This window comes from Lagopus leucura, unplaced genomic scaffold, assembly GCF_019238085.1.
Source record: "Lagopus leucura isolate 7727_CA_CO unplaced genomic scaffold, USGS_WTPT01 Super-Scaffold_100001, whole genome shotgun sequence".
In the NCBI taxonomy this organism is placed as follows: Eukaryota; Metazoa; Chordata; class Aves; order Galliformes; family Phasianidae; genus Lagopus; species Lagopus leucura.
The window spans coordinates 2261645-2274828 of NW_024962262.1; the positions used below are offsets into that span (position 1 = coordinate 2261645).

At 41.4% G+C, this 13184-nt stretch overlaps 1 protein-coding gene across 3 annotated transcripts in view; it reads right to left on the bottom strand.

The window, feature by feature from the left end:
- The window catches only part of XPO4 (exportin 4), a 78310-nt gene that overhangs the window by 42207 nt on the left and 22919 nt on the right, over window positions 1-13184 (bottom strand). For all 3 annotated transcript variants that reach the window (XM_042867138.1, XM_042867139.1, XM_042867140.1), the window contains exons 3-4: window positions 10355-10496; window positions 9963-10101 (exon numbers count right to left, since the gene is read on the bottom strand). In XM_042867138.1, the coding sequence (XP_042723072.1) occupies window positions 9963-10101; window positions 10355-10496 (281 nt within the window). The remainder of the gene's footprint in view (window positions 1-9962; window positions 10102-10354; window positions 10497-13184) is intronic.

Below are 13184 nucleotides of genomic sequence, written 5' to 3' on the forward strand. Positions count from 1 at the left end.
TCAATTACAAACATGCGGATACTTTTCAGCTCTGAAAAGTAGTGATGCAAGGCCATCATTAGTTGTAATCACAAATCTGCATGGTTTGGGTGCTCCAAGATTACTACATGGTGTCTGTGACTGCAATGGTACAACAGCTCTGGACAAAGCTGAGACCTATCTGGTCAATAGCACAGACACCCTCACGGCAAGCTGCCACTATGAGAGCACAGCACAGGCAGAGCAGTGGTGCAGACCCTATGGCTAGCTGCCAATTGCTGGAAAAAATCACTGAGTTGGAATTAGAGGTAAGGAGCAAATAGCAAGCTGAAGTGGACATTTTCTCCTATTGCTTTCTCTGATTTGTTTATATGGCATAAAGCCACATATCTGCTCTGTTCAGACAGTAACATGCTATAGCACGGAAAAAAAAATTGTGTCCTGGATGTTTTTACTCTGCTTTTCTCCTGATCTCAAAGAGAAATTTAAAATGAAAGACAAATGTTATGACTGATGGTGAAAGCTCTTCAAAGATACAGAGAGCAGCAGATGCAGCTACGCCTGAGGGAGTCTGCCATGGGCCCAATGAAAAAGCTACAGCAGCAACACTGACTTCAGCAACAGCTACTTCAGGTAGATCAGATACTACTCCAAGCACAGGGAAGAAAAGCATCAGATTATCATCATAGAATGGTTTGTGTTGGAAAGGATCTTAAAGCCCACCCAGATCCAGCGCCCTGCTGTGCGTTCAGCGCTGCCCCCCACCAGCTGAGGCTGCCCAGGGCCCCATCCAACCTGGCCCTGAGTACCTTCAGGGATGGGGCACACACAGAGCTCCTGAGCAGCCTGTGCCTCACTGCCCTTTGAGTAAAGAATTTCCTCCTAATATCTAACCTAAATCTCCTCCCTTTTAGTTTAAAGCCATTCCCCCTTGTGCTATCATTATCTCCCTACACAAAAAGACAGCCTTCTTCCCATTTACTGTGTTACCGCAGGTCTGTGCTCTTTATTCCTTCCAGCATCCCAGCTCATAGCAAACACCACACACTGCATCCCTCTATCCTCCCTTCCTCCTCCCCCAAATCCTGCATTCCCAGACTCCTGCCAACACCCTCACCTTGGTACGTTCATTCCTGGAATCCTGCTTCGTTCCCCCCTCATCCCAAGGCCTCCGCAGGCTCTGTGTGCCCTTCTGTTGCCATCTGCACCTGCCAATTTCTTCTCTGAGGATGTGGAAATGTGCCCCAACAGCCACGATATCATTGCAACAGAAAGCCAAAGGAAAGATCTCCACCCCAAACTTAAGCTCTATGGCAGCAGCAGGCAGAGGAGATTGCTGGATGCTGGTTTTCCAACAAGCAGATGTGAACCTCCCAGAGCTCAGTTTGAGGGCAAAGCACAGGAGCTGCCCCTCATCTGCAGCCTGCCTGGGCAATTCATAGCATGTACACAGAGCTACACACAAAACCACCCCAAAACTCCCATAAAACTGTCGTAAGATGATATTAATTAACATAAACTGCTATGCATAGCAGCAAGACTGCAATTTTTATAAGAATATTGAAAGACAAACTAATTAAAAGAATGTGTGTCTTGCCATCCATTAAACTCTCCTGACAGCACAGAATCATACCTCAGATCTTCTGCAACAAAGCTTCCTCAAACTTCACTTTGCTGAAACTTTATTTTATGAAAAAAAGTTTTACTTTCATAAAAATTCACTTTATGAAGAATAATTCCACTACAGGTTAGTAAGTAAAATTCTGAAATACAGTTTCTGAATTTACATGCATGTTTGGTACGAAGACACACAGCCTATCAACACAAATATAGTCTGTGGTACTAGAAGAAATACTTAAAATATCTGAAAAGCAACATTATCTCGTGTAAATACTACATCATTCTGCACTGTGAAATTAAATTACTCCCTCTAACATAATACATTTGAACAAACTTGTAAGTTCGTTTTTTTTTTTTAATTAATACTTCACATATGCTTTCTGCCACGCCACAGAACAGATGACAATAATACCACACAGTAACAAGTAGAAAATGCGCATGATGTTGGGCATCATATTTAAAGTCAGATCTGAATGTCTTGCCCAGAAAGGCCATTAACTTCACTCCAGTAAGAGTATACCTCCAAACCTAGCTTGACTCACTTGCTAGCAATTTCACTAGTTCTGTCACAAGTACATACCCAAACAATAACCCCATCTAACAAAATAAAATACCTCTCTTGAGAGCCTCTGAGAATAGCTTGGCACTCACCCCAGTTAGCTTTATTACCAGAAATAAACTTTATGAAAGATCGCTATACATAAAATAGACTCTCAGCTGCTCAAACAGAAGATCAATGGGACTTGAGATAAGAGATTAACTTGGCAATCAGACACCCAGTAGTGACATCGTTTTAGTGATTTTCTTTTTAAACTGCTCTCATAAAACACAGACGCCACAGAAGGGCCACACACCATTTGAACAGTAATCTTTTATGCATAATTCATAAAACTCAGATGCCATAAGAAAATGCAACTTATTCCTCCAAATGGAATGTCCCCTACAACAAAAGTTAAAGCCATAATGTTTGAAGGGATTTCACACTTGTGCCTGGACTGCCCATGGAATAAATGAACTGCTTCATTGGAGTAGTTAGGTTACAAAGCATCTGAAAGAAAGAAGAGTTCAAATGTGGCTTAGGAAAAAATGGACATGTGGTACACCAGCTCCAAGGCAGAAAAGTCAACTGACAAAGCAGAACAAACTGCACCACTTAAAATGTTTTCTCTGTTCTGAAATTCTGAGCAGAGAATCAGCTAGCTCATCACAGACTTCATTTGATTGTTCATTCCTCTATGAAAACCTGAAATATCAGGCAATCCACAAACTCGCGTACTCTGCAATGTCACTGACACCCACAGAAAAAATAGTTTTAAAAGACTAAAGATCTCAACTGCACAGAGTAAATTACAAAATCAACCCTGTTATATTAACTTGTTGCCAGACTGAATGTATATTTATAGGACTTTTGTCTCCACTCTTAAAACAGTTACTGAAACCAAAGGGAAGTGCCAAGAAGCATTTAGTAGCATTCCTAAATCAGCTAGTTTTAACCTGTGTAAAGCAGGAAGAAGAGGCAGAGTTTGCTGTGGTGCTCATAGATGATAAAATTCTGTGGTGAGAATATGTCAAAATCAGTTTTACCAAATAAGTTGTTTAAAGAAAGCCTTCATTAATAAAGGAGGTAACAGACATCTTCCTTGATTTTCCTAATATGTTCAGAGTAAATCCCCAAAACATAAACTGCAACTCCAAATGGAAAGGTAGCAGTGAACAGGACAGTGACAGGACTAAAAGAAATGACATTATGAACACACAGTAACCAGGGCTACTTGGGCTTTTCAACTTGTAAGTACCATTGCAGTGGGAAAACAGCAGAAAATCCACCAGGAGCTGAAGTAGCAGCTGCCCCAACCCAAAATAAAATAAAATTAAAAAACAAAAAACAAAAAACAAATGATAGCTAACAATAATAATAATATAGTTTAAAAAAAAAAAAAGCAGTTTAAAAAGTAAAAAAACCCAACAAAATATATTCTGAATCAACAAAAGCAAGCACCAGGAAGAACCAACTGGATTTCATCTATTTTATCCTGCCCAAATGAGCCAACTGGTGGAAAAAAGCTGTAGAGCAGGGACAGGATGATAGGAATAGGACCCACAGCTGCAGATTTGTGCTGTCAGCAGTAAGGGACTAGCTGAGCTGAGCACCCCTTTCCTCCCCACTTTACCACCACCTGCAATGACAGATGAGTGATGCACGGTTAACACACCACATCTACAGCAGCACAAAGGCCAAGATCGAGCTTCCTGGGGCAAACGAGAGTAGAGAGTAGCCACGCAAATAAACCCTCTGAGAGTGAGCCGAGAAAGAGGAAACCAGTCACTAGGGGCCACAGGAAGATGATCTTGTGGCATGTGAAGTATGCAGACTTTGGCCAAAGGGAAAAGGAAAGCCTCTACTAATAGCCAAAGAGGTAAGCTTGCTGGAGTTTAGGATGCAAAACATGCTTTCTTTTGTTTCTCTGTGAAGCAGGAATCAGGAGGGAGAAAGAAAAGTAACCGCATCAAGCAAAGTGAAGATCTGCAAACCATTTATCTAGAGGTAACATATTTTCTCCAGGCTCTTGTCTGAAAGGCACCAGTTGGATCTTCATTCCTACAGTAGCTGCATGAACAAACCCAAGACCTCCCATTTAATTCAACACACCAAATAGTGAAGACTAGCCATGCAGCTTGCCATTACTATTACCCAGCAGCAGAACTAGAGGATGATATATACTTAGTTTTGGCAGGTCATACTTCTGGCAAGTGCTCTTTGGTAGGCAGGGGTCCCTTTCTCCCCTGACTCTTCCCTGCACTCGCTCCTGGCCCTAGTCCCCTGTGCTTGCCTTGCTGTCAGGATATGCCAAATGACCTGTGGTTGTCCAGGGCAGAATTGCTTAGAAAAAGAAACCAAAGGCTTAGGAAGGAGAAGTCAGGTTGTTCCTATGTAGACAGACAGTCTATTACTAGGTGTTCTGTTTTCAGAAAGGCAGTAAACCCCTGAGAAGGAATAAAGACCAAAAAGCACTTCTGAAAGATGCCCTTCTGATATCCATTTATTTGTACATCACCACAGTAATAAAAGAAATAGGTGTAACACATGGAAAGGTATAATTTCTTCCTTTCCAGTGAGGCCTCCACGTCTACACATCTCATGTGATGTCTAAACTGATGCAACTGCCTTGGACACCATACACAGAACAGGGAACACACACATCTCTCCTCTGGATCTTGCCTCCTCACTTTACAACCCATTGAAACCCTAGCTGTATTGTAGAAGATAATACTGGGAGCCATTAATTTGTAATATTGAAGTTATTAAGCAACCAAGCTGGAGTACTGTTGTATTACATATCTGGCAAAGTAGATTCTCTTTCAAAAGAGAAATTGGAGACCTTTAAAATGCAGCCTGGTTAATACAGAGCACTAAAAAAAAGAACTTGTTTTAAAGTTCTTTTACAGTGTTAACCTTGTATTTGGAGTTGTTTCAGGATGTCTAAGATTCCCCAAACCATTTTAAAATGCGCTAGCTTAGGCCTTCATCGGCCACTTCTCAGAAAAAAGGAAGCAGCTTAAACATTCTCACTTACCATCTGGTTTTTAATATTCAGTATGTTTCCAGGGTAATAAGGTTTACAGGAAAAGACAGTACCTTTATTGGAACAAGAGATTTAGCTGAAGGCAGAGGTGATCTGTGTATGTGAAGGGGAATAGTACACAAGGTTTTGTCAAAATTGTCAAAATATAGAAGCCAAGAGAGGCACTCAAACTCTTATCCCACCATGCAAGACAGCAACAGGCAAGGATCCAAGAGTAAAACTCCTCTTTGAAACAGAAATAAGACCCGTAAATGCAAAGCAAACACAATTAGTTATCTATTTAACCATTACTACCAACATTTACTTCACAGAACCACAGAATGGTCTGGGTTAAGAGGAGATCTTAACACACATCCAACCCCCTGCAGTGGGCAAGAGCTGGCACTCACCAAATCAGGATGCACAGAGCCCCCATCCAACCTGGTCTTGAATACCTCCGGGGATGGGGCATCCACAGCTTCTCTAGGCAGCCTGTGCCTCACTGCCCTCACAGTGAAGAGTTTCTTCCTTATATTTAAGTCTACCCTTACAACCTTACCTACCTTTACAACTTATGCCTTGTCCTATCGCCATACTACCTGAAGCATCCATCCCCATCTTTCCCATAGGTCCCCTTCAAATACTACAGGGCCATAGTAATATCTCCCCGGAGCCTTATTTTCTCTAGGCAAAGTAACAGTTCAGCCTTAAAGTGAAAGCCTTAAATTTCATTGAAGATGAATATCAAGAATTCTATTTATTTGTATTTCCCTCCACTGCTCAGATGAGATCCACATCACATTCCCACGCAGTTCTAGGTAACATGAAGCATCTGAATATCTTCTCTAGCTTGAGTGTGAACATCAGGAAGCAGACAAACAAATTTGTAGATTTTAACAGAGAAGCAGTTGACAGGATCCCTGGTGTTCTTCAAACAAGTCTTGACAAGCCTTGCACATTGTAAAGAAAAAAATAGGCTTCGGGTATGGAGCTATACAATTAGGATATATCCTACTGTACATATCAGTGAGCCCAAAAACACAGCTTCAAATGCTTTCCTTATTCTCTATCAGGTCTGCAGTAGTTGGACCCATTCTGTGTCCATCTACCCATACTCTGGAAGAATTCAGACAAAGTCCATCTGACTGTGTTTGTGTGCAGACCGCCTCTTCCTCCTGGGAATCAGCCACCTAGCTGCCAGGATTCATAGAATCACAGAATCACAAGGTTGGAAAGGACCTACAAGTTCATCTATTCCAACCCTAATCCTATCACCATTGCTACCACAAGCACTAAACCATATCTTGTAGCTCCTCATCCAGCCACCCCTTGAACACTGCCAGGGACGGCGACTCCACCACCTCCCTGGGCAGCCATTTCAGTGCCTGACCATTCTCTGAGAGAAAAAGTTCTTCCTTATTTCTAATCTAAACCTCCTCTGGTGCAACTTGTGGCCATTTCCTCAGTTTGTTGCTGGGGATAAGAGGCCAAACCCTTCCTCATCACAACCTCCCTTCAGGAGGTTGTACAGTGCAATGAGGTCTCCCCTGAGCCTCCTCTTTTCCAGACTAAAAAATCCCAGCTCCCTCAGCCACTTCTCTTAAGACTTGTGCTCCAGACCCCTCACCAGTTTTGTTGCCCTTCTCTGGACACATTCCAGAACAATTCCTGTTCTTTTGGCAAGAACGAAGACAAACTCAGCCCTTCAGCTACGCGAAAGCACTATATTCTAACAGAAACAGGAGAGTCCAAGAAATTGAAGGTATTTACAGTTGAAAAGAACTTGGCTCACACAGTTCTTCAAAATCAGTGACAGGAAACATGCAATTCATATTTTAAGACTGGCCCATGATTTTGCATCTACTGCCAGAAGCTCTGTCCCCCAGAGATGAAGACTTTGAAAAGAGATGCTGGAATTTGATTTGGAACAAGCTTACAGCCTGTCTCTTCTGATCAAGGTAGCTTTTATTGGAGCTCAAGAGGAAGGGAAAACAAAACCAGAAAACGCCATGCTAATCTTTATCCTTCCAGAGGTTTACTACCTGAAGTTATTCATAAATTAGCAGGTAGCCAGATCCTCTGTTCTCTGTGTTCCCTTCTCAAACGAGAGGTCACTTTCATAGGATCCATAAAGGTCTACACTGTGGAGTAGCAACAGCAGGAACCAATACTCCATGTTCAAACCCCAGCTCTAACCACAAGCTCTTCCCATGCTTGCAGCATTACCTTTCCTTAATGCCCTGTTATTTTCCTACCAAGTACACAGTGTTCCACTATTAGAACATTACTCAGTTCTAAAGCCAGCTTTTTCCTTCCCCAGTTTATTTTCTTCCTCTTATCTCCCTTTCATTTTTCATTCTCAGCAGTTCATTCATTAGTCTTTCTCATGTCAGTTTGGCACATTATTCAACATACCATCAAGTTCCATCTTCAAAATGCATCCATTCCTAAAAAATATTTTTAACCAATGCTAGAGAAGATATCAAGCATATCAAACCCTACAAAAGGACACGAATGCAGAAGGCAGTAAAATATGCAGTTTTCCTCTTCACACCCACATTCAGGACCTGACCCTGTCAACACGCTACTGACAAGTCATGAAAATGTCATGGAGCAGAAGTACCTAACACAAATAGAACTGGCACAGGTGTCTGTCAGGAGCTGGGCAGTGCATTGCAGGGAATGGAAAAGATGAAGTACTTCACAGTTATGAGATAAAGGGCCAGGTAGCTTCAGAGCCAGCAGATGAGAAAACAAGCAGGAAACACAAAAGAGAGTACTCTGTATTTCTAAAAAATACTCTAAATTTCAGACTACTCTGTAAATTAAATAACTACATCTTCACATACAGACCCAGGTTGACTACATTCCTTTTCTTAACAGGCCAAAAAGTATTTTCTCTACTGCGGTGAAAAAACACATTCTCCTTTTCAATAGCTTCCCATCCACTCTTCTCCCTTACCCATAAGCCTGACTCAATCTCAGCACCTGTAGAAAGCCACTATCAATGGCTAAGAGCCATATTTGAAAGCTTTAAGCATTTTTAACCACTATGTGACTTACTGCTGAGCTCACATTATTTGTGAGCCTCAGGCAGGGGGTGGAGAAGACACAAAGCAGGCAAAAGATCAGAGAAGAAAGAGCAGAAGTCTGGGAAGGACACAGAAAGGGGTGAGGAGGATGGACACAGAACTGGGAGTCACAAAGGTGTAACAGGCCTACAGTTGTATTAGCATATGGGAAGAGATGACACTTTCTAACCAAGATAATTTTAATACTCTTCCTAAAACTTGAGCACAAATACTTCACAATAACTATGGAGCAAATGTTGTTTGTGAAGGGGGTGGATAAAGGGAAGTGTGGTCTCAAGCAGCTAGTGGCACTTGGAGGAGAGCGAAGAGCTGCCCCTTTCCCCAAGCACAACCACTGCAATGCATCAGGCAATGTATTTACAGCTGGTAGCCGTGGTGAGCTGCATGCTGTGCTCAGTGCAGCCTGCCTGCAAATCAATGCAAGCACAGAACACAAGTGCACAAGTAGGGCTGGGCAAGAGTTAACTCAGAGTTAGCTTCTCTGTGAATATGCAGGGTGCTATCTGCTCCCTACTTGTATATTTTGGAAGGATAGTAAAATCTACGTAAGCACACACACTGGCAAGCAAAAAGTTTCTGAAAACCTCAGTTGTAACTCCATTTTAGAAATAAAATTACATTCCCTGGAAAAAAGCACGAACTAAGCACTGTTCTTCTAAACAAATACCCATTTCTATCCAAATTGCACAAACCCAAAAAGCTGAAATGTTCTTGCTAAGGTAGCTGCAAAAAAAGGTTTAGGAAAATAACCAAAATTTCCACGTCCTGGGGAGATCCCACTTGTGCACAGAGGTGACATGCTATTTTTAGGACCATGACATGAGCTGCTTTACTTCTTGCACACTTTGATCAAATTTTTTGTGTTAAACATTTGTTGCTCACATCCAGCACAACTGCTGTTCCAAACACACCAGTCAGTCCCTCAAGGTTTGGCTCATCTGAGAAAAACTTCAGTTAAAAATTTCAGCACGGATCTACGTAATCTTTGATTTGCATTTGGTAGGAAGAAAATCACCTCTCTTTAATCTCTAGCTTCATGCCTCTATTATGACCTATTCTAAACTTATCTCCTGGCATAGCAAATGGCATTTCACTAAATGCAGAGATAGATATTGGACACCTTGTTTCCACTTTGAGCTCCCTCTGGAAGGTAACACTTACCCCAGCAGTATGATATTAAATCTAGAGTAAGTTTTCTATTTCCACTCCCTGTTTTCCCTCCTCGCACCCCTTTCTCTCCACCTACCCAGGGAGCACAGAGGCCCATGCCTCTCACTCACAGCCCATTGCGACAGCTGAGCACAGGAGGGTGCAGTGCTGCACAGATGGAAGAAGGACAGGGAGCGCAGCGAGCCTGCCAGCAAATGCAAAATCCATTTTAGATCATGCTGTTTTGTGAAAGAAACTCACAGGAACAACAACAAATCAAACAAACAAACAAACAAAAAAACAAAGTAAAGCATATAGTCAGAGAAAGCTGTTCCCTCCAATATGCAATATAACTGCCTAGCAAAGAATTACACATACTACCACTAGTTCCAAGACATTTTTATTCAGAAATTTCAGACTTAGTAAATGATTGCTCAGACAGTTAATCACTAAATTTCACTTTTAGATAAGAAAAGTATATTTTTATCGTCGCTAAAGGACAACATACGCTGCTGTTACAGATTGCTTAAATTTTGAAGGAAAGGATAGAAACACTTACCACAGTGGGATTACCACTGCTGATCAGCTGGCTGACTTCATGAAAGATGCTTTTGCAGTCGATTGATTTGTCTAATGATCCCCGTTTCACTATGACCGCTACTGCCAGCAGAATCTGCTCCCGAACATACTTTTGAAGGCTGTAAACAACATTGTTAACAATATTTGCAAATAACTTTGGAAATCAATGATCAATTATATTTTAGATGCACTTTTTCAAACCTTTTGTGTGAATGCATAAAGGCAAACTAACAACTCTATGGAATTCAACTGAGCAATAAGAAACTGAAAGTTACTACTGTAATGGTCTTCTGCCAATACCCTTACAAACAAAATGAAAACCAAGTCTGCAGGCTGAATCCTATACATTTGGCAGCACTTTTCTGTACTTACTTCGGCCTTTGTAAGACATAGGTTAGAAGGAATGTGCGCAGTGATTCGATGCTAGTTTTTTCCAATAGAATCCATTCCCTTACAACTGCTTCCATTATCGCTGTAGCAGCTTGAAAAAGAACATAGTCCACTTTACTAGTTTCTGTGGGGAAAAACAAAAGTAATTGAGTGTCAGGAGTATCTATTTACCTTGCATCTATTTCTAACAAAAACAATGGACTCTTAATATTACATAATTATTAAATGAAATTTTGTTACGATGAAAATGAAGATTTACACCTCAAAAGAGGCAAAAATAAATAACTCAGTTATCAAATTGCCCGGTGCTATCAGAGACTCAGGGGAACAAAAGCAGGCTACACCAGGAGACTGAGCTAATCATCAAGAATGGGAGTGCTAATATAACTGGAGAACAAATACATGTGACAGATTTAGTCACAGGATATTAAGATATGATTAAATTGACAGGCATGCCAAAATGAAGACTCCTCTATTATCAAAGAACTTGCCTTTGAAACCAACAGTGCATAAATTACATGTATCTTATGAATGGCAACAAGAAGCAAGCTCACTTAAGCTTTAAGGGAGCGGTTGTGTTTTATTACAGAAGCAGAAGTTTCACAGACTGGTGTTTTTAAGATTTTCTACATTCAAACTTCCACAATTATTTTCAGGTAGTCAAAATGTAACTTTCTTACTGAAGTGTAGAAATCATTAACCCTTACTATCTGAATATCTGACTGCTTTGCATATAGGTGGGCTAAAGGAACTAGAGGATGATGTTACCAAAAAAAATGACTGTTTAGGAGGCTACAAAGAGAAACCCCAGAATTTGAATGTGATTTATATGATGATAGAAAGCAACTACAATTTTTTTGATCCTTCACTTTTGAAAATTTTAATTTCATAGAATCATAGAATGGCTTGGGTCAGAAGGGACCTCAAGGATCATGAAGCTCCAACCCCCCTGTCACATGCAGTGCCAACCTTCTAATCTAATACTAGACCAGGCTGCCCGGGCCCCATCAAACCTGGCCTTGAATACCTCCAGCAACAGCGCATCCACAACCTCTCTGGGCAGCCTGTGCCAACACCTCATCACTCCATTGGTAATTTAGAAATAACCATGTAGAGGGACCTTGATAAACTCAAAAGGTGGGCCCATGTGAACCTAATGAGGTTCAACAAAGCAAAGTGCAAGATTTTGCACTTGGGTTGAGGCAATCCCAGGTATGTATACAGACTGGGAGAACAACTCCTTTAGAGTAGCTCTGCTGAGAAGGACTTGGGGGTCCTGGTTGATGAAAAACTTAGCCATGAGCCAGCAGTGTGCACTTGCAGCCTCAAAGGCCAGTTGTATCCTGGGTTCCAACAGAAGAGGGGTGGCCAGCAAAGGGTCCCCTCCCTTAGTGAGGCCCCAGCTGCAGTACTGTGTTCAGGTCTGGGTCCCCCAACAGAGGAAAGATGTGGAGCTTTTGGGAAGGGTCCAGAGAAGGACCACGAAGATGATCAGAGCGCTAGAGCATCTCTCCTATGAAGACAGGCTGAAGGAGTTGGGCTTGTTCAGCCTGGAGAAGAAAAGGCTGTGGGGGCATTTCATTGCAGACTTCCAAAATTTACAGAAAGATTATAAACATGAGAAAAATAAACTTTTTACATGAGTAGATAGTGATAGGAAAAGGGAAAATGGTTTTAAAAGGAAGGGAAATTTAGAGTACATATTGAGAAAGTTTACCATGGAAAGGCTGCCTGGAAAGGTTGAGGATGCCCCATCCCTGGAGGTGTTTAAGGTCAGGTTGTGGGGCCCTAAGCAATCTGATCTAGTACTTGACCTAGTGGTTGGCAACCTGCCTGTGGCAAGGGGGTTGGAACTTGATGATCCTTGAAGTCCCTTCCAACCCAAGCCATTCTATGACCCTATGATCTCAGTAGCCAGTTCAAAACATTCTGAGTCTACAGAAAACATACAAAGAGCATTCAGAAAAAAACGTAGTTACGGGGCGGCAAAAACATAAAATAAAAAACAAATTAAAATTCCAGAACTAAACATGGAGTTGGAGCTACGGTGGGCAACATGCCAGGACTAGAAAAAAACTGGATTTGCTGAAGAAAGCCTCAGTCATGGGATGACAGGCTTTAAAAACTTTCTTACACTGATTATATACACACAAGCAAACAATAAACATTCCTTTATATGCAAGTTCTATATCCCAGATAAAAGCATTCCAGCAAATTGGATGCTAAGTAATTTAGTCAGGCTCCAAACCCAAACCCTCCATGATTTAAACATGCTAAAATCAAAATAAACCTCCTTTAAAATCTACTAAGCTTAATTTGGAAAACAACAAAACCACTTAATTGAAAGATTAATGTGCATGTCTAACAATAAATAAATATAAACCTGCACAGGAATTTTAATTTTGGCTTTTTTTGTTGTTGTTAACTTTTGCATCTTTGGTTTCTCAAACTGCCCAAAGCACACACAAGAAGAAAACTCTTGTAAAAGAAAAAAAAACAACAGAAGAAGATGGAATTTCTCCTTTGCGTCAAGTACCACAGATGCACAACTGCAATCATTAACAGCACAGACCTCCAGCACCGTGTAAACTTATAACCAGTCAGTGCACTGTTATTCTCTACATGAAGTTACTAAAGAAAGACAGGACGTGCTTTGCCAATACATTTAACAGCTATAAGCTTACACCAGAAGAACGTAGAGCCTCCTGCTTCCTGGGTTCAACTACAGGTTTCTAAATAAACTGTATGGCGGTGGCTGTTCTCCTTTCCCTTACGCTATCCATCTCTGTCGCTTTCCCTGCAGGGCTCATAC